General features: G+C 38.4%; 1 protein-coding gene across 5 annotated transcripts in view; it reads left to right on the forward strand.

The window, feature by feature from the left end:
• EFL1 (elongation factor like GTPase 1) overlaps positions 1–22,802 on the forward strand; it is a 152,312-nt gene that overhangs the window by 125,256 nt on the left and 4,254 nt on the right. For all 5 annotated transcript variants that reach the window (XM_043524610.1, XM_037911762.2, XM_037911763.2 and 2 more), the window contains one exon: positions 5,320–5,504. In XM_043524610.1, the coding sequence (XP_043380545.1) occupies positions 5,320–5,504 (185 nt within the window). The remainder of the gene's footprint in view (positions 1–5,319; positions 5,505–22,802) is intronic.

Genomic DNA, 22,802 nt, shown 5'->3' on the forward strand with positions numbered 1-22,802 from the left:
ACTTTGCTTGGAGCAAGATGTCTTAGGTTCTGTCTTGGTCAAACGCTTGATGTGATTTGTGACAAGCAGTGCATTCTAACCTGATGGCTATAAGGCAGCCATGTTATACCCGGGAATAGCCATTGGTCATCCTAAATGGATATTTTGTGCATGTAAACTTACAGGGGAGGAGCTATTGGGGAAACATTAGAGAGACTAGTAGCTGGACTGCAGAGAGGCCTCTATCCTCACTGTCAAAGCCACCATAGCAATTCCGAGAAGGATCTCTTCCCCTGGCAGAGGGAAAAATCTGGAGCAGAAGTTTCCAAGGATGCCTAGATAGATTTTCCTCCAAACTAAGAAAATCCTCAGCACAACACAAACAAAAAAAGCATTTGTGTACAAGACCCCACAGTTTCTCCTTTCTGATCCACCAGCTGCACCCAGAGTATGAAGTGGCTGCTGTAGTCAGAGCAAGGCACAGGCTGCATATTATGCACCTATATCCGTGCATGGACAATAAGTGAACAGTTGCCGGAAAGGATCCATAGCTACCAGTTCTTCAAAATCAAGAAGAGCTTTTGATCCTAATGCAGAGAATTGCTAATCCATAGGTCAAAACAAACATGGCTCTGGGCATAATTACAATAATGGTAAGTATTTGCTAAGATCCAAAACTTCATTGTACCCCTCATTTCCTGAGATGTCATCAGTTGTCAATTTTCTCCAATGCCTAGTATCGCTGGTGCCATGCATCAGTTTCATCCGCTGCATGGTTTTCTCAAAATGTACCTGCTGAAATTTCTTCTTTGGGCATAGAACTATGCACTTTATGCAGTGCAAAATTAGGCGTCATTTTCAGATCACATCTGAATGCCCCTTTGTAGGCAGGTAGGTACAAACAACATGCTGAGAGCCACCTCAACTTTCATTCTAGACCTTTGCATACTGTACTCGATATGGAAGCATTGGAAAAACAACTTTCAAAAATCCCACGGTAAACATCCTGTTAGTTCATTTTTACACCTCTCTGAGTGTCTTTTAAAAAAAACAAACATGGCAAAATGGGATCTGATGAGTGGTCCATTGAGCCCAGTATCCTGTCTATGACAGTGCTCAGTACCAGCTGCATCAGTAGAACGTGCAAGAAACAATGTAGTGGGCACTCACAGAAGAAACCTCCTCCTACCTCCTGTTGAGGTTGGCTTATGACTGAGGGGTGAGTGTTTATATCTGTTCCGAAACCAGGGAATAACCAGAGGGCAAAGCTTCTTCATGGCAATGGAAATAATGTCCTGGATAGAGAAGAATCTGCTACCTTTCAAGACAGCTCACGTAAAGGATACAGGAAAGAGGAAAAGGGAGAGTTGTGGTCCTCCTAGTCCTCCACCTATCTAGAAGGCACTTTGGACTTGCTAGGTAACCAAGGATCTCACATTGCCCATGCAGAAAACATCAGACCTCTTGAAGCAGGAACTCCTTCATTCAGACTGGGAACACCTACAGCTAACAGCATGGGCATCGGAAGAGAACTGTAGTTCATTTCAGATTCTCCATTTTCCTCTCATAGAGTTTAGTATCCAGAACTCAACCAGAATATTTTATTCATTGATCTGGTCAAATGTATGTTTCTGATGTGAGGGGAAACAGAAAATTCTTTGGGGCATAGATGATTGCCTCTTTCTTTGTGCACAGTCAAGCACAGTGGGTCCCTGACCTCTGGATGCTGTTGTGATACAGATCTTATAATAATCCCAAAGTTCTGTGGTGATCTCAGCTACACTAGCGTTTCTCTAGGCAGTCTGGTTGGATCCTACAGAGAAGCACCTTAAAAACATGGATATCAGCCCTAGCAATATCTTGTAGACAAGTACATCGGATCCTCCTTTTGAGTGTCAGCTGCCAAGTTTAATCACAGTGACAAATTAGGCAAGCCTTTGGCTGTCCTTTCTAGTCACCATAATCTCCAAAAAGTAAATTTTGCAATTAGCTACCATAGCTATGCAAGAACCATGCTGCTTTAGTCATGAGGAAAAGGTTATTCATATAGCTCCAGTAACCTTTCAGTTCAAGGTAAGCTCCTCTTTCACAGTTCCTGGGAAAAACTTTTCTCGTCACTTTGTTCTGACCCTTGGAAAGTTGTGGCATAAATGGGCATTCCTAGAGGTCTAAAGATGTATTTTAAGCATACGGATTACATATGCCAGTTTTACCCTGTTCATCTTATTGTATCCAAATTGCCAATGCCTTAGGGCCTCAAGGTTGCTGCAGGCAAGATGTAAGAATCCTGCAGCAGTTGGTGTGCTGTACATCTGGAAAGCTGTTCACAGAAGTCCAGAGAGAAAGTGGGGGGGGAAAGTGTGTGAGCCTCATCAGAGAAAGATTTGCAAAGTATGTTTCCATTCCTCTGCAGAGGCATCCTTGGGCAGGAAGGTGCTACTGGGTTGGTTCTCAAATAACTACTTAATTTATAAAGCACTTGCTTTATATGGGGTGAACTTCCATTCCTGTCTGTTTTTCTACTATAATAATTAAACTCTGCTTATCCTTCCCCTCCTTACTTCTGGGCTTCACTGCTCACTACTTCCCATTAGTAACGAATGACGAGAGATGGTGTGCAACAGAATGAGAAATTTCTTACCTGATAATTTTCTTTGTTTAGCAGCTCCTCTTCAAATTCAATGACCAGAATATAAATTGAATTTTTAACCAAAAGGGAGAGGTTAATTTAATATGTTTTGTCAAGTTGTCCTAATGCTAATTGGCTGCTGAAGTGTTTCTACAGCTGTGGAAAAACTCTTCTGGTGGCCTGAGCTGAAGGGCAGAGCTTAGTCTCAGAGCCTCCAGCAACAACATTGGACCACTTCTGAATTCCACAGATGGGGGCGATGGCATTAGCCCATTAGTAATGAATTCGGAGAGAAGCTGCTAACAGTAAGAAAATGATCGGGTAAGAAATTTATCATTTAGTCTGTTGATCTTTTTTTTCTTTTTCCTTTGGCAAGTATCTGTCTTGGATTTTGCTGACGTGAGTGAAATTTTGGTGAAATGCTTTTTACCATAGCACTGTTCTACTGATAACATAAACATTGGTACTGTTCTTTACAGCTCTAGCTCATATATAGATAAAACTATATAGGAAGAAATTCTGTTCACTTCATAGAGCCTGAGTAGTCAGTTTCATGTTAATTTCATATTTACGGTACATATAGCTATGAATAGATACCTTAGAACTTTTGTTTGCATCTTTATTTTTAAAGAGTTTAACTTCATTAAGAGCAAATGCATAAGTAAATCACATCTTATTCAGGCTTTTTGGTATATTGCAGCATCACAATATTGCTCTACTTTTGAGATACTGTCATGACTTCAGAATAAATTTCCTTTTCAGGTATTTAGAGATTAAAAAAAGTGTTTCCAGCATACATACAAGTACATGTGCATACACAACCAGTCAAAAAGATAACTTAGCACAGGTTAGAAACCCACTTGCAGTTGGGCATGCAGCTATGATCAGACCCTCTGTGGCCAGTATTTAACCTATTAGGTAAAACAGTGTACTAATCTAGCCTACCCTGAGCACCTCTTCCAGTGATTCAAAATCCCCCTCCTCTCCTCAAGGGCTAGGCTCTGAAGCATTCAGAACATTTACACACAAACCCCTGTGGCCTCCAAGATCCTGACTCTCTCACCTATCCCAGTTCTCTCTGCAGTGTAGTCCAAAAGGAGGAGTGGCGGGGGGGTGGATTTCAGGATTTATCCCAAAGAACAGTTGTACTTTTTAGACTCAGATCCTCATATAACTTCTCTCTGGTAGAAATGACTGAAACAACAATCCAAACTGGTTGGATGAAATACATATCATTGAAAAACCTTTAGAGAGATGAAAAAAAATCTCTACTAGCTTGTATGTTTTGGGAAAACAGACTTCAATAACACTTAGCCCAGAATATAGCTCAACATGTGCCTCTACAGTAGGTTTGACAGACTAGTTCTTTGTAATAAATGGTGCTCATAATATCTGGTGTATCTGTATATAAGGTTTCAGCTCTGCAATTAAACATAAGGAATAAAATGAATATTTTAAAATATAATATTAATATCCTGTAATGTAGTTTGGAACTTATTTGCCTTTAATAATTTTAATAAATTCTGTACATTACCATCAATATTTCCAGTGACCTTGATAATGCTCTTGAGCAATGTATGTCTAAGCTTGTGTTTTACAGTAATGTGCATTCGTACAATAAATCAGCAGTTGTGAGCTGTATAAAAATATAACCTTTTGGTGTTTCAGAATTCTCTACACACTCTCAAGGATTCCTTAGGCTTGAAATTGTGTAGCTTATATCAACAAATCTCATACATGCATGCCACATCCAGTACATTTGTCTTGAAAATGCTTTGACCTTTGTGTCTGATTTCAGTTTAGAACCTAAAACACTTTTTTTCAAATTTTGTAAGTAACAAGAAGACAAGGTACACAATAAAGGTGAAATTCACCCACATGCAGAGGACCAAATGAGGGGTGGGGTAGGAGTGGGGGGTGTCCTGGCAAGAGCAGAAAATGTTATTGGAGGTGATAGGCAAGAGCTGTTGGATCCACATTATTTGAATCTACTGTCCTGCAGATCCTGCAGTGAGGCTGCAAAGATGCACTAGCCATTGTTCCCATTCATAGGGGCTGCACTGAAGTGTTATGGCCTGTCTGTGGGTTAGATTCCATCACCTCACATCCTCTGCGAAGTTCCCCACAGAAAGCCCAATTCATTGGCCTTGGAGGATTTAATTTCACTTTATAATAATTACTCTTTGCATCTATATCTTTGTGTGTGGAATGTTTATACAGTGTGTGAGAATAGATAATAAGTAGTGGGGAGTGACAGATAATAACTTTCAAGTACTGTAGCAAAGGTGAGTTAACTGACAATGGGGTTATTTACAAATAAAATATTCCTAACAGCACACTCCCACGTTCTTTTCAGGTAATACAATTTAAAATATTCAAGCTTAATGGATATTTATGCAAAATCTTTCTTTCTATAGTATGCCTTTGAGAAATATACATAGTATTGTCATAAAATGTACACAGTGTAACAACCACACAGTAGTAGTAATTTATTAAAGATGTATATACTGTAGATTTGCATGTTTTACTAACAAATGTATGCCTTGTATGATTTTAATTAGTCCACCCACAATCTTACAGGAAAGAGACTGAGTCATAGAAAATATATCCCATATTCAGTACTTAGCTTTCCTAAATAAATAAATATGTATTTGCCTTAAAGCAAAGGATGAGAAAGGCTCGGCAAACTAATAAGACTTATGCCTTTGCAGGTCGTGTATATGCTGTCTTGTCCAAAAGAGAAGGCCGAGTGTTACAAGAGGAGATGAAAGAGGGAACTGACATGTTTATTATTAAGGCAGTGCTGCCAGTAGCAGAAAGCTTTGGGTTTGCCGATGAAATCAGGAAGAGGACAAGTGGCCTGGCCAGTCCGCAGCTGGTGTTCAGCCACTGGGAGGTAAAAGATCTATTCATTCCATCTGTCTTGGTGATCTATTTCCTGTAGATGTGGCAGCAAAAAAAAAGGGGGAGAAAAGGTTACGTTTTGGTCAAGACGTGCATTTGATTCATTCTTTTCAAACTAAAGATGAAAAAGTAGCTTTTATGCTCTTCAGAAATAAATATTTCTGTCCTGTTTGGATATTTTTAGATTGTTCTGAAAAGTAAAAAGTGTTTTGGATAACAAAATAACTTTTTCACAAAATATTTTCTCTGAAGTTGATATGCTGCTGTTTTCATGTGGGTTCTGTGGTAACTTGCTTCAAATAAATGTTACCATTAAGACAAAAATGTGGCAATATAAATATAATTCCTGGCATATGAGAAGTAATCTTTTTATTGGTCAGTAAAATATTCTGTTGATCAGCAAACTTTTCTAGACAATACTCCTGTTTCAGTAGTTATAAGGCACTAATCAACATCTATTTCTTGTGCTTTCTAGTATCTAAATATGTTTGGATAATTCCAAGCCAGGATTGGCAGGAAAGGAAATGGTGTCTGCCTTTGGCACTTCAAAAAGAAATGGGGAGATGAAAGTGATGCCTCTACATAGGGACAAATGAGGGTGGGGGAACTTCTAAGAAATGAAATCAGTTCAGAGACATGCCACTCTGTTCCCATCATAGGGATAGTTGATCTTGAAGTATAGAAGGCAGGGCAAGCTTTCAGTTTCAGTTCTTTGTTCAAGAGGAACAAAAGTGAATAGTAAAAAGACTCAGCAGACCCCATCAAAGGAGCTAAAAGCAGGTTCATGAGTAACAACAGTCAGCAGGTCTGTACTATCCATTTAAACTGTATATTTTAAAATAATGTTTAGCTGCAGTTTAACTTTTTTGGTTGCTTTTTAAAATCTGTTTTCAAAGTGAGAAATCAGACTTTGAAAAATTAATTAAAAATCAAATTTATATTATCTTTATCTTCTGTGGAGTTGCTATTTTGTGATTTCATAAATCAGTTCTCCCCAGTGTGTCTGAGATCTGTTTCTTACAGTGATAGTATAGAACAGTGGTTGCTAACTATGGTCTGTAGAGCACTCTTTGTCAATGAAATGCTTGCTGGTGATCCACAGAGAAAATGGCTGGTCACGATGCTGGCTCCTCTTCTTTATTTCCAGCTTCTAAATTGCACTGAAAGACTGCTAAAAATACATTCTTAATATTATTTCTGTGTGAACTATTGCTGTAGTCACAACAGGAATATTATGTGATCACTAATGCTGGAAAGGAGGAAGGGTCTATGCAGTCACAATGGAGAGGTCCACACTGTGAAAGAGTGTGGGAACACCTGATGTAGTACATGTAGAAACTACTTTTGTTCTTTCTCAGTGGTGGTACCATACACCAGTATTACAAAATGTGGTGTGCCAAGTGCTTAACCTTCTCAGGCAGCAATAATACTGTAGCTTTCTCAGCTTCTTCCAGCATTATGTAATTTTAGTTCAATATACATACAGGTCATGCAATAACCTGTAGAGAGGAAGAAAGGGAAAAGACTGAGAACTCAGGCTTCACAGAAAGGCAAAGAAGAGGAGAGGAGATTTGGGGAAACAATGGGGTAGAAAGAAAACAAAGTTTAAAAAAATGGAGAGCAAAACCTCAAAAGTACTTAGAAAGGAGAAAGGAGACCTTAAAAAACAGACCAGAACGAAGGGAGAGAAAAGAGACAGAAAATAGGTGAGATTCAGTGACAGCTTTAGGAATATGGGCTGGGGGTGGGGGGATGATTTACATTCAAATTCATTACAAATGAGATGCTCCAAACCAAAAAAAGGGGTAGAACCACTGTGTTAAGTGTTTCTATGATTTTGGGAGTACTCATCTGGAGAAAAAAGAACGAGGAGTACTTGTGGCACCTTAGAGACTAACAAATTTATTTGGGCAGAAGCTTTCGTGGGCTAAAACCCACTTCATCAAATACAGTAGGAATATAAATATATAATACATACATACGCACGTGCGCACACACCATGAAAAGATGGGGGTTGCCTTACCAACTCTAATGAGACAAATCAATAACAGTGGGCTACTATCAGCAGGAGGAAAAATCACTTCTATAGTGGTAATCAGGATGGCCCATTTCAAACTGTTGACAAGAAGGTCTGAGTAACAGTAGGGGGTGGAAATTAGCATGGAGAAATAGTTTTTAGTTTGTGTAATGACTCATCCACTCCCAGTCTTTATTCAGGCCTAATTTTGATGGTGTCCAGTTTGCAAGTTAATTCCACTTCTGCAGTTTCTCATTGGAGTCTGGTTTTGAAGTTTTTTTGTTGAAGAATTGCCACTTTTAGGTCTGTAACTGAGTGTTCAGGGAGGCTGAAGTGTTTTCTGACTGGTTTTTGAATGTTATAATTCTTGATGTCTGATTTGTGTCCATTTATTCTTTTGCATAGAGACCGTCTGGTTTGGCCAATGTACATGGCAGAGGGGCATTGCTGGCACATGATGGCATATATCACATCGGTAGATGTGCAGGTGAACGAGCCCCTGATGGTGTGGCTGATGTGATTGGGTCCTATGATGGTGTCCCTTGAATAGATATGTGGACAGAGTTGGCAATGGGGTTTGTTGTTCCTGGGTTAGTGTTTTTGTTGTGTGGTGTGTGGTTGCTGGTGAGTATTTGCTTCAGTTTGGAGGGCTGTCTGTAAGCGAGGACTGGCCTGTCTCCCAAGGTCTGTGAGAGTAAGGGATCATCCTTCAGGATAGGTTGTAGATGATGCGCTGGAGAGGTTTTAGTTGGGGGCTGAAGGTGACTGCTAGTGGTGTTCTGTTACTTTCTTTGGTGGGTCTGTCCTGTAGTAGGTGACTTCTGGGTACTCTTCTGGCTCTGTCAATCTTTCTTCACTTCAGCAGGTGGGTATTGTAGTTTTAAGAATGCTTGATAGAGATCCTATAGGTGTTTCTCTGTCTGAGGGATTGGAGCAAATGTGGTTGTATCTTAGAGCTTGGCTGAAGACAGTGGATTGTGTGATGTGGTCTGGATGAAAGCTGGAGGCATGTAGGTAAGTATAGCAGTCAGTAGGTTTCCAGTATAGGGTGGTGGTTATGTGACCATCGCTTATTTGCACTGTAGTGTCCAGGAAGTGGATCTCTTGCGTGGACTGGTCCAGGCTGAGGTTGATGGTGGGATGGAAATTGTTGAAATCATGGTGGAATTCCTCAAGGGCTTCTTTTCCATGGGACCAGATGATGAAGCTGTCATCAATGTAGCACAAGTAGAGTAGGGGCGTTAGGGGATGAGAGCTGAGGAAGCGTTCTAAGTCAGCCATAAAAATGTTGGCATACTGTGGGGCCATGCGGGTACCCATAGCAGTGCCGCTGACTTGAAGGTATACATTGTCCCCAAATGTGAAATAGTTGTGGGTGAGGATAAAGTCACAAAGTTTAGCCACCAGGTTTGCTGTGACATTATCGGGCATACTGTTCCTGACGGCTTGTAGTCCATCTTTGTATGGAATGTTGATGTAGAGGGCTTCTGCATCCATATTGGCTAGGATGGTGTTTTCTGGAAGATCACAAATGGATTGTAGTTTCCTCAGGAAGTCAGTGGTGTCTCGAAGATAGCTGGGAGTGCTGGTAGCATAGGGCCTGAGGAGAGAGTCTACATAGCCAGACAATCCTGCTGTCATGGTGCCAATGCCTGAGATGATGGGGCGTCCAGGATATCCAGGTTTATGGATCTTGGGTAGCAAATAGAATACCGCTGGTCAGAGTTCTAGCGGTGTCTGTGCAAATTTGTTCCTGTGCTTTTTCAAGGAGTTTCTTGAGCAGATGGTGTAGTTTCTTTTGGTAACCCTCAGTGGGATCAGAGGGTAATGGCCTGTAGAATATGGTGTTAGAGAGCTGCCTAGCAGCCTCTCATTCATATTCCGACCTATTCATGATGACGACAGCACCTCCTTTGTCAGCCTTTTTGATTATGATTTCAGAGTTGTTCCTTAGGCTGTGGATGGCATTGTGTTCTGCATGGCTGAGGTTATGAGCAACTGATTGGGGGTGGCTTATCTTCAGAGCACCTTTGTACCAAATCTCAGGTGCCTCCAGTATCCATGCCCAGCAGGTAAATCAATCGGGGGAGGTGTTAATTCCAGATAGGAAGTTTCCAGAAAATGAATTTTCCCTTTGACTTTCTGTAGGATTCATAACTACTATGCTCCCACTAAATGAACCCATATGTACGTAAACACCCAGATTTTCGCAAGAGGATGGAAAGAATATGCTCATGTGTAGTATGATATCACAGTTTCTGCAACTGAGCCATAGTTTCAGTAACTGCTTAGCAAATTTCCAGTTCCGAAAATGTAATTGCTGCTGTTACGGAAATGTGGGCAAATCTGTTTCTGACAACGACTCTCTGGCATTATAGGTGCACTTTGTACAATCTATCTGTTTGTCATGGGATTTTCTAGATTTGATTGAAATGATATCCTGATTCATTGGTCAGGGCAGAAGAAATATGTGACTAGAGCTGGGAGAAGAAGTGATTTTTCCGTTAGCTGGCAGTTCTGTAAAATCGGGAGGGAAAAATTGGTTCACGTTGAACCAAATCCAAAAATGCCAACATTTTCCAGCAAACATAAAAAGTCCAGTTTGTGTCAAATGAAATGTAATTCAACACAACATTTTGTTTCTGGGCATTTTGAAAGGGCTAGATTCACAAAACAGCCAGAAGGGCAGCATGGTGGGGAAGGTGGTCCCCACTTGTAATTCTTAGCCCAGTGGTTAGAGCACTCACTCAGACTGTAGGAGACGCAAAAGCTGAAGTCTCTGCTCTGCCAGATGTATGGTAGGGATGTGAACTTGGTCTCCTTCCTACCAAGAAAGCTCCCTTATTAACTACTGGGGCATGAGGTGTTCTGGGGCATGTCTCTCTCAATCTCTCCTGTCGAAGCTAATTTACACACTCCAAATTGGGCAACGATAGCTATTATTTTAGTGTTTTAATTATTTCAAGGTAAAAGAAACATTTTTCAAAAGTAAATATGTGACTTTGTCCAAATTCTTTAGAGTAGTGTTCGATAAATATTAGAATAATCTCCACAATTTACTATAAAGTTAAAGGAAAAGTTAGAGAAAAGAAGGTTGAATGTGGTACATGGTGGATTCTTCTTCACCTGAAGTCTTTAAATCAAGCCTATATCTTTTAAAAATTTAAAACTCAAACAGAAGTTATGGGCTTGATGCAGAAATTATTGGGTGAGGTTCTTTGGTCTGTGCTATTGTCTGAGGTGGTCAGACAAGGGGTGACATAACAGTTCTTTTGTCCTTAAAATCTATTAATCTGAAATCAGACTGAGCTCCAAATGAATCATCATCTTGATGGTAGTCCTGACACTTAAGTAATTCTTGGAAGTCATCTGGAACCTTTCAAACCTGTCTCCAGATGTTAGGCATATTAAATGGTGGCTATTTAATTAGCCAGAACAGTTGTGGGGTTTTAAAATAAATAAAAACGACAAGAGGGTTCCTTGAGCCAATTTTGTGATTTTAGTGTTCATTAAAGTGTGGCTATAATTTTCTTTTCCTTCCACTCACACTTGTTAAATATGTGGGAAAAAATAATAATACACATTTTCTAACTTCTTCAACAAATAAGTCAGGACTACTACAGATAAGTCTTCTTCACTAAACAACCTTGATTCATTCCCAGAGCAAGTCCAGCCTGTGCACTGAAAGAGGAAGGGTACTGTAGAAAAATTAGTATGTGGTCATATAATTGAAGATTATCACAATGCTTTCACACAAGGAGCCTGAACTAGGGTTGCCTGGGCAACATTCATTCTGGCATTCCTGTCTTTCGAGCTCTTGACTTCGCAACCTCAGTGTTCTTTTAATGCAGTTTTTGTGAGTGTAAAATATAAATTGATACATAAGTATTTCATTCTGAGTAATTAAGATTGAAAAATATTACCCTTCACCATCCTGTAAAAAGCTGTGTTTTTGCAAAACATTAAGACTGTGTGATGAGTTCCACTGGAGAAACTTCCATCTTTATATAGCAGCTTCTACTTTCACACTTGCTGCATAAGCCTCTTGTACTGCAAAGGGAGGCATTAAGGGTCCACCTTAACAGATCAGTTTGTGGGACTGGACCTAGGGTGACCATCGGTCCTGATTTTATAGGGACAGTCCTGGTATTCGGAGCTTTTTCCTATATAAGTGCCTATTGCCCCCCACCCTCCTGTCCCAATTTTTCACAGTTGCTATCTGGTCACCCTAACAGGAGCTTAGAAAATTTCCCTAATTAAATTTCTTCAAGTCTCGAAATGTCATATGTCTCCAAAGAGAATTTTAATGTTTACCTAAGATGATAGATAATTTTAATATTCAAAACAGAGGAAGAACAAAGCAGTGAATTTGCTGTCTGTAAAGATAAGTCATTTTTGGAAATACCAAATTCAAGTTTTTCCCCGCACACTAAAACATCTTTAAAAAATAACATAATGTGTGTCTGCCTACGTGAGTTAGTAAATTTCTTTTTTTTTTTGGTTAACTTTTTTAAAATCTTTGATGCACCTTGTCGGTTTGTAGTTCACAACTTACAAATGTAAGTATGTGCGCCTGGCTTTATGGCATTTATAAACAAAGGTCTCCGTTCCACTTTTGGATGCAAATAACAGAAACCCCACACAAATACGTAGTTAGTCATATGCTTTATTTTGCACACACAAGCGATCTCGTTGATTTCTTGGCGACTACTTCTATGTCAAAGTGCAGGATCAGGGTCTAACACCTCATGAAAAGACTTTAATGTTATGAGTAACACTGAGCTGAGAAACTGGGCTGTTCTTAATTCAGTACTATAAACACAAGCAACTGTATGCCCTAGTTCAGTTACTTTAGTTTTGTGGTAGGGCAATTCCATAACTGAATAACACATTTTAAAATTTAAATATCTTGCTAAGCTGGCTTTGAAACATATACTGGTGAACTGCCAAACAATCTAATCCTTTTCTGACAGCTGTGTAACCTGCCAAGGTTTTATGCTATCTTTTTTTCCTCTCGTTTTGGGAATAGGTCAGCATATTGTATGAAATAAAAATTGTGGAATAAGTGAAGTCAAAGGAGTAGAAAAATAAAATTTGCCACTGTTGCTACCACCAAAGGAATGCACCAGTGGTTGCTATGTTGGGAAATCCTATAGAAAAAATCCTTGTATTGACATAAGTTTTGAGGCTGAAAGGTGCTACACAAATGTAAATCATTATTCTTAGTCATTGTTTTCATTAAACAAACTGATTTGTGACTTCTAGCTACAACTCTCATTGGCTGCTAGATCCTGTTTTAGGTTTTTAACCACCTTTTCAGAGCATTGAGTGATCAGGTACCTTGAGTGTTGGTCTGATAACCAGAAGGTGCTGCCTGGTCTATGCAGATATTAACCCTGGTTGACCCCCAGGAAAATTTTAGAAATTGAAAAACCACCTATCAGTCCCCTCGGAGGATATTAAGAGCTACAGAGTACTCCAAAATGTCACTTTTGCTCTTTGGCTTGGGGGAAAAACTGTCGTAAAAATGTAAACTTTTTCCATAAAGTATTTGATGGGAGAGTAGGACTCTCTTGAAATCTCCAGCCACTGAAAGAGAATTAAATATCATGGATCAAAATACTTCTTTGGTCTGTAGAGGCTTTTGGAAGTTGGTTTTAGAATTGGAATAAATGGTCTTTGCTCTCCAGTTTCTGACTTCTGTCATTTTTTTCAATTGTATTCTACCAAACCTATGTAATTTCCAGTCAAGCTTTTGAGGGAAAATAGTTTAAGGAGTAGAAAGAAGAAATAAAATTACATACCTTTCCCAAGTTAGTCACTGAAGTCAGCAATCTGTTTTTACAGTTTCACTCTTCAGATACCTGTATGAAAGTACTTGTAATAGACTTGAAAAGAAAATATTGTACTCTTTATAATTCTTTGGTTCAGAACTTGTTATCTTGTATGTTAACCCATTCCGTATTTGCAGCAATACAAAGTGATATAATTCTTGAACTGAGCAATATTGAACTAGGGCCATTACTTTTTCTAAATAATGGGAACAAATGGGATCACAGTCATTAAAGATCTTGGATTCTGAGGTCTTACACGAAACATCTAGTTGGGGATGAGGATAAGTGGCGAAGAGTGCGAGTCAGTATGGAAAAGATCCTCCACATTTGTCGCCAGCAGCTGACTCAGAATATAGTGCAATGCTTTACTCTTATTTCCTCAGTCTGGGCATAGAGTAAATTTGGAGAGAAATCACTTATTGAGTATGCCCCCCCTCCTTTCCTTTTAAAGATATCTCTTCACTACTTTCAGAGTAGCAACTGTGTTAGTGTGTATTGGCAAAAAGAAAAGTACTTGTGGCACCTTAGAGACTAACAAATTTATTTGAGCATAAGCTTTCATGAAGTGAGCTGTAGCTCACAAAAGCTTATGCTCAAATAAATTTGTTGGTCTCTAAGGTGCCACAGGTACTCCTTCTCTTCGCTGCTATTAGTCTTCTATTTTGTTCTACTTATGTTTCCACACTCCTCACCATGGTATTTGATGAATGGCCCTAAAACAATCATATATCCAGTTCATACACTAGGGAAAGGGACAGTTACTATCTGGCAAGCAGTTTTATTCCCAGCCAAAAAAAAGTATCAATTAATGTTACAGAAACTTTAACCTTTGGATTTTGTATGACTTGTGGCTACATTTTTCATCCTTAAAACTGCATTAACATTAGCTTTTTGGATCAAATATTCCTGTTTGGATTTCCTTCCTTTTTGGAAGGTAAAAATAATGAAAGAAGACTGCTAAACTGTAGTGCACCTTTAATTAAGGGGATCCTTCAAAGCCAAAACAGAAACAGTGTAATGGGCACATACAGAACTGCTGAGGTTAAACATACACAACTTTAAAACTGCTGAACCCAGTTTTCTTCAAAAGTGGATTCTTCATTTTTGTTTTCGTCTTGATGAGGGCTATAAACGAAGTCAGGTTTGAAGTTTTTAATCTCGGCCATTTTAAAAAGATATGCAAGAACAGACACCCAATCGGAACTATAGGGAAAGTATTTCCCCTCCACTCACAACTCAAAAATAGAATGGACTTGGCTCAAACTTTCCAAAAATAACTTTCAGCCAGCACAAAGTATGGAAAATAATTTCAAAGGAATTTGCTTGAGAAATTACGAGGAACCAAAAAAAAGCATGTGTGTATGAGAAAGAGTACATGTTTGTTAGGATACAAGTTGCAAATTAACTGTATCCGAATAAAATTCGAAGATGGCTTCAGATATGGATAAGGGAGAAGCAATATCTGTCACTGAAACCCTGGAGGATATGCCCCCATCAGATGGTGATCTTGGAACTCAGGAGACTAAGAAGGGGAGAGCTCTCTTTGTTTGTTTTTTAAATAGCACCTATCACTATAACGTATAAGTGCTGTCTTCTTAATGGACTCAGAAAATGGAGGTGTCTGGTCATTCTTGTCTTGTCTAATTAGGCTGCAAGGCTTGGGAAATGTCTCTTGCCATACGTTGTTACAGTGCCTCGCACAATGGAGCCAAGAGTGCTACTGCAATACACATGGATCACCATCATCAAAACCATGCTAATATAATCCAAGTAGTATTAGAATTGGAATGAATCCTTATTAATATCAAGTGTTAAACAATTTATTTACTGTATTTACATATAAGCATGTTATATACCTGTTCGTAGGATTTAAGAAAAAATCCATGCTCAATAGTATTTAAATAGAAATGAACATTTTTAGGAGTTAATTATTAGAGACTGTCTCTCTAATAAGGAGTTGTGTCTGTGTTGAAGGCACAAAGACATTTCTGCCTTGAATGGTTAACATGTAGACAATTAGATTAAGAGAAAATTAGGTTCGTTTTCCTTTTAGTATTCAGCTTGCTGTAGTAAATGAGTTGAGTGTGCTTTCTTTTGAGGATTTGTTTAGGAAATTTGGTATTAAAGGTTGTTGATTCTGTGTAGTTAAATCTGTCTAGGCTTTACAATTTTTTTTCTCAAGAATACCCTACAGTATTTGAGTTAATGTGTTCATCTACTAAAAATACATCACCCCCTGGCTGATGTTATTATAAACACCACTTATTTATACCTTCAATTGGCTTATACTTTTGCAAGGGAGTTGGTGAACACAAGAGGTTAGCCATTATTCTGTCACAATTTTCAGCATGTATTTCACTGATGTATTTAATTATAGTGGAATTTTAGTAGTGACTTGCTTGTAGTTTAATCTTAAATAAAGAGAAAATATAAATTCCAAAAGCTTTATATAAAGTAGATCAGTGAAATAATTATTAAATGGAAGAATAAAAACACTTCCATCATAAACAGATTGCTTTGCATTTAAGAAATCCCATTCTCAAAATCTATTATCAGCAGAAGTGTGCTCGAGTTCATTTTATTGTATCATGTTTTATGTTGATGTGTTTAGAAAAGTACTTCACCTGTAATGAAGTAAATTATGTTTTAACGATCCGTTACCTAAATGTTCAATCAAAATATACTTTTTAAAAGCCACAATTTTAATAAGCTTTGCAAAGCAACTTTAAAATCATTTTTTCTTCTAATTATAATGTATGCCCTTTTGAGAAGTAGCCATTTTCCACTCTGAGATGATATTTGCATAGCTGTGGATTGTCACTGTCCTCCCTACTACTTCCTTTGAACATTGACCAGGTTGTTATCTAGTGGTTGGGTCATGCTACAGTAAAAATCAGCTCATATATAGTAGTGAGAACTCTTAGTTGCATAAAGAAAAGAATATGTTTATTTCTGTAACTCTGTCAAATTGCATCCACTGTAGTGGCATTTTAAAATATACTTCGGGATTTCTTGCTATTCTCTCAAAAGCATTTATTCCATAATGGCAGGAAAACCATAATCTCACAGATTGTAATTGTAAATGTAAACTTCACTTGAATTTTTTTCAATGTTTATTTTTTCTCTTCATATTTTATATAGTGCCTCCCAGCAATGTCTCTCAGACAATATTAGAATTACAGTGTGAATAGCTAGGCTAAGATAAGTTTCATGTGGCCTCTGGTCAGCATTATCAATCGCCAAGTGGAGGATGGGCATAGAAAATAGGGCAGAGTAAAGGTTGTTAGATTGTTAATTGAATTTCCTGATTTTTTTTTAACTGTAACATTTTATTGTTTTAGGACAGTACATTCTCAACCCTAATTCTGTTTTGACACAGGTTTTTGTGTGGGAATATAACATTTTCCACTGCAAAAAGCAATGTTAATAAACTGTCATATTTAACATGTATGTGCAGTATAGTTTGGTATATCTATTTTTAAAATGGATTATAAGATATACTTTTATCTTATATTTTAAAGTTTTGCATTGGAACAAAAAGTATTTGGAAACTTACAAAGGGAATTTTAAGTGAAAATGACTTGGAGCATAAGATAAATAACATTTGTGGATGTCTTTTTTTTTTTCTCTCTCTCCAAGATCAACCTTAACTGCTTTCTCTTTAGCAGCTCAGACTATGCCAAGAGGATTATTCCATTGAGAACATAATGAATCATTTAGGGTTCTGTTTTGATAAAAATTCCATTTCAGCCACATAGACATCGAGAACCTTTTCCTGTGTGGCCCCCAAATATACAAACAGTAGTTCAAGAGCCAAAAACTTACTCAGCACTGCTCCTATGGAACCTGTGCCCAGTGTTCTGACAGCTCCCCAGTGGAAGCAAACTAATGAGAACTGCTCTGCAGTATTATAGGGAAGTGTTTCATTCTTATGCCTGCCTGCACTCTCTGAACAGGATATGGATGGTCACCACCGGGTACATTCATCTGCTTCGGTCCATTGGCTGATTGTTACTAAGAGATAGATGATCTCTCTCCTGTGCTCTTGCCTTCACCCCACTGAGTCGGGGATATTTCACAGACCGACAATGTAAAGTTTTCTTTTTCTATGCCTCACACAAGAGCTCTGCACGCTATGTTAGGGTCATACTTCTGTGGCTGGTTTGGTGACTTCTCAGGGAAAATGCACAATTTATTTCCTGAATTCTTGGAAATTCTTTCTAGTTGTATCTTCTTTGCTATAATTTAGCTATAATTTAGCATGATATTATCTATCATGCTATATAATTTAGCATGATATTATCTAATGTGCCCAGGCCAGCCATGCTTTTTCGTAACCTATTGTTAACTGTTACTACAATGTGGTTACTTTTTCTTGGAGCCTGTTTCTACACAGTCTACTTTCTTGAGAGCTAGAAATGCCTGTGAAGTCCATAGCACCTGTTCTTTCATCAACAGAAAAGGCATCCAGGCATAAAATTTTAGTTAATGTAAGTGAAATAACTTCTTCCTACACTAATGGGAAAATGTGTCCGTCTTAGGTTTTTCCTCAAGCACCCATCCACATAGTATCTAAACATTTCTCAATTAAATTAAATCTGTATAATGAGGTTTCTAATGGACTGCATAGAGTGTTCTGTCATATCCCTTCCTTGGTTAGAGGAGGCTTTTCTTGAGGCATATTGTATGTGCATGCGGATATGTGCATGCCTGGGTTAATTTTCCTGCGATGATGGGGAAGCTTCAGCAAAGTGGAGCAATTAGTAACATGCCTTGTAAGTGGCCCAAGTCTGGATCATTCTAATCTTTTTTGGAAGTTTTGTGCAGCCAAGTTTCCATACTTATAAGCATAAACAAGAGACGGTCTTTGTGTTTTAAGTATAGATTATGAGAGCATGAGTTCTTGTTCAAAATATCAGAATGGCTATGCATTGTGAGCTTGTGAGCCTTGGTTAATCAGAAGTGCCACTGCCAGAGACATATGCAGATTTAGGTTATTTTCACAGATATTCCTGTGGTCAGTGAATCACAAATGTGCATATTAAAAAAAAAAATCTAGTCCTGTTTGGGAAGCTAATTTTCATATTAATATAGTGCACTGATTTTTTTCCTTGGTTTCCTGCCAGACCACCATGAGCATGTTCGGTTTGCACCAACAGAAGTGGGAGTTTGGGTGTAACTTTGTGTATGAATCATCCCATTTATTTCACTGGGATTATGCACACGTTTAATTTTAAGCACGTTTCAGCACTTTGATGGCTCTGGGTCAGTGTGCTCAGTGCTTTGCAAGATTGAGCTTATGGTGCACTTTTAAGTCATCTTGTCCAAAATAGCCATCTCCAGCTTTAGTCACTTTCAGCTTTAGTCACTGTAACCTCATTATGAAACAGATACTGCATGATTTACAGTGCAATATAATTTCTTACTTTTGAATTACACTAAACTTCATAATTTACAAATATGTCAGCAAAACTGGGCTTTCTAAAACCTGGGTTTTTTAATTAATAGTTGATAAAATGTGACGCTTTTAGGGAATTTTTCTTCATATTTTGCCAATTTTAAGTCAATATCTCCTTATCCTGTTTTTGTTAGTTCAATTTAAATAGTTTTAAATGGCGCTCCTTGTCTTAAAATGCCATATGGCAGTTAAAAACAGAGTCAAGTACAATAAATATAATAAGACTCCTTCCCCCCCGCCCCCCACACACACTTAAAAATTCCAGATTTGGGGGTAAAACTGTCTAAAATTGGAAGTTCCTGGTCTTTGTCTCAGTACTAAAACAGCTCTAACCATGTATTTCAAAAATAATTTAAAATAATGTCCTTTTTGATTATTGTGAGAAAAATGTGTAAAACACAATTGATATTTACCTATACCGCTGTTCTCAGTAATTCATGGGATTTAATTAAAGAAACATGGTCTTTTATCAAATGTATTGATTTCATTAATTTCTGTTGGGGTAGTGCATTGATGATTATTAGAAACTTAACATATGATTTTGAAACTTATCAACTGAATAACTTAAACTGACATTCAGTAGTCAAATTTATCATTCAGTATTCGTATGTAACATTCTTGCAAGGTGACCTTGTTAATTGTAACTATAAGTTCCTCAATGCCTTATTAATTCCAGTTACTTTTAGGCTCCTTCATAGATAATAGTCCACTAATGGAAAGGAAAAGTTGAATCTCAGGACTAAAGCCCCATACAATTTTGGTTAATTACCCAAACATCAATTCACCAAGGACCGTTTCCCAGATTTGATTACCCACACATTTTATATGAGCCTAAGATTTGATGAACACTCTTAATGATTTAGGACTAATTCCTTGTACCTATGATAAAGTTTACTAAGTAAGAATAAGTCTAAAGTGGATTCTTAAATGTAGTCCTTAGAACATTCATGTATACATCTATAACTTCTTAATTCAGTATGGTAGTCACTAACAGTAGTAAAATCAAATGAGTTTCATTATTGCATACTCATTCAGTGTACAGAATTCCACAATCTTAGCTGATGATAGCACTGTAGTAACTCAAAGTTCAAACACAGTAGTCTGAGTAGTACTTGTCTGTATTTGGGCTTGAATGTAACTTGATCTCTCATTCACACATACAAACACAGAGTTACTGATTTAAGTGCTCTTATTCAGGACATGATTAACAAAAAATTTATCATTATCCAGTGGAAAAATATCTGTTAACTATTACAAGATCTTGATTATTTGTCCACATTTAGCTGAACTTATAGTTCAGCAATTCACAGTTAAAAATTGTATTACAAATGTAAATGAAGGAGATAATGGTAATCTTTAGTCTAGGATTCTAGCAGTCATTCCTTATAGCCTGGAAAACGATACATTTAACAGGTAGCTGTATTCATGATAAATCTTATTATGTTTCCAGTAAGGATTTCTTTGTGACTTCAATCTAGGAGAATCCAGCTTTTTCCAATCTCCTGTCCACATATGTTCTTCAGCTTAAGAAAAGCAATTAATTGGAACAAACAGCCCTATTCTGTTTTGAGGGGTACATCCCCCTATGCTATGTCTCTTCCAAGAAAAGATCTTTAATGAGTCAGTGTAGAAGACATGTTTAAAGTGTCTTTGTATGAGAATCCCAACAGCAACAAAGGGCACCTACAGGTTACTAGACCTTCATGTTATCTGGTGTTTATTTCTTGGCTTTTTGGACTTCCAAGAACTCAAAAATAATTGCTTTGACCATCCAGTATAAAAGTCAACATTTTCTTTTTATCTGGATATATCAGTTGGGATCCTGAGAGTTCTTGAATTAAGTATCTTTTATAACTGGAACAAACACATTGTTGTCAGGTCTTCTCTTTATCAGTTTATCATGGCTGTTTCTCTCGCGCGCGCGCCCGCCCAGTGGCTTATCAAAAAGTCCAGGTTTTTTTTAGATAATAGAGGCCTACTGTGAGATTCACAAGGAGGTCTTAGGCACTATGCCTGCCTAGTGGAATATGCCACCCCCAGTTCTGCACCTTGGCTCCCTCTACAGTGCATGGGGAGAGTTAGGCACCCAAAAAGGGATTCACAAAAGCCAGCACATTGAACAGAGAGCTGCTTGAGTTAGCTAGTAAGAAAAGCTAAGGACAAGGATGTGGCCTGCCTAAGCCCTGCCCCTCAAATGGAGGACCGTGCCTAACTTCAGGGAGGGAGACACCTAGGTCCACTCAGGATTCACAACTGCGAACCCTCTCCTGGAGTTAGGCACCTAAGCTGAGTCAGTCCTTAAAAAAAGAGGTAGTGGTGACAAGGCTGCCCACCTTATAACCTTTAGCCTAGTGGTTAGAGCATTCACCCAGGAGATGGGAGGCTTGGTTTGACTCCCCACTTTCCCTGACATGCAGCAGGGACTTGAACTTGGTTCTCCCACCTCCCAGGAGGGTTCCCTAACTACTGGGCAGAAGGTAGGTTTAGGTGTGCTCAAAGCATGCATCCCAGATCAGGACCCAGAGACAAGATAGGCAGGGGAACATAGTTTGTGAATCTTGCCAGGGCTTAGGCATGATTTAGATGCCAAACTGCTGAGCAGTGTCAAGACTAAAGTGTCTATGTGCATGCCCAGCCACCAAAAATGAGGCACCTTAAGGACTTTAGCAGTGGCAAATTGGGTGCATAGAGACTTTACATCCCTGCAGAGTTTTATGCAGCAGCTGAGTCGTGGTTTTGTGAATGACAGTGGTGCCTAAAAGTTGGATGTTGGTCCCTAAGTCCCCTTTGTGAATATAGCCCCTACAGACCCAGCCTGTGGTTTGCTTCATTCAGTTAGTGAGTGAAGAGTTGTCCATTCAATTCTTTTCTGTAATGTGTTCTTTTAAAAAATATGAATTCCAATGATAAGATCCAATATTACTTGTTTCATCACACATGAAATATTCCATTTGTTCTGACCTAATAAAGAGAAATGTAAATACGTTCCCACTCCCTATTTACCTTTTAAATTCATATTAACACAGCTTACCGTAGTTAATATCTATAGGTTGTGGGTGTCATTTTTACACTGTGTAAGGAAGCATATTGGACCAGTTTCAGTCTGGTGTCGTGCTACTCAAGAGCACAGAGAATCTTTATAATGAAGATTGGCTATCCCTGGTAGCCCACCATTGAATGGATGGTGAATGTGAATACCATGTATCATTATATGATAAAAAGAGTCTCCCAGCTTCTGTCCAGGGTAAAGTGGGGAAGGCTTCAAGGAGACTATGCAGGGGGGTCTCTACACCTTTGCCACTCTTTCCGTGCTGAGTGTTGGGTTTCGGGTACAAGGCTGGGATAAGGGCATGTCTGTTTAGTCCATGACTATGTAGATCCACCAACCAAAACCTCCTATAGAGGAGGTTTCACAGGGCCCACAGGCATTATGACAGACTTTAGGTTACAAGAGCAGCTCCAGGGGCAAGCTTTAGCTCCAGGAATGAGGATTTCATCTCTCCCCAGGCCTTGTCAAGAACACCGGCTGGTTTTACTAAGGTTTTGCACAGGGATTGAGGAATCTGAGACATAGAAATGAGTGTTTTCTCTGAGTGCAACTGAACGCCAGTAAAATCACAGGCTGGGCAAATCCAGCAAAAATCTAAATGAGAAGTGGCTTTTTGAAACTTAAAATGAGTTTTTTAGTTTGATTTTAATGCCTCTATGATCATTCTGCCAAATCTCTGCTTTTTTTTTTTTTAAATCCAAGAGCAAATGCATAAAGATAAGTTACAAAAAGTGAGTACTTCACTCATTGAACATGTTAAGGCTGCTTAAATGCGTTTGGCTTGAATAGCTTATTGTACGCCACCTAGGAAGCCATGCCTACCTTTTTTTCTTTTCTTTTCTTTTTTTTCAGATTTCACTTCTAAAAATATGGTAATTTAGAACACAAAAACTTACCCGAAATGCTCTAATCTGCTTTTTAAAAAATTTATG

This window comes from Chelonia mydas, chromosome 10 (genome assembly GCF_015237465.2).
Source record: "Chelonia mydas isolate rCheMyd1 chromosome 10, rCheMyd1.pri.v2, whole genome shotgun sequence".
In the NCBI taxonomy this organism is placed as follows: Eukaryota; Metazoa; Chordata; order Testudines; family Cheloniidae; genus Chelonia; species Chelonia mydas.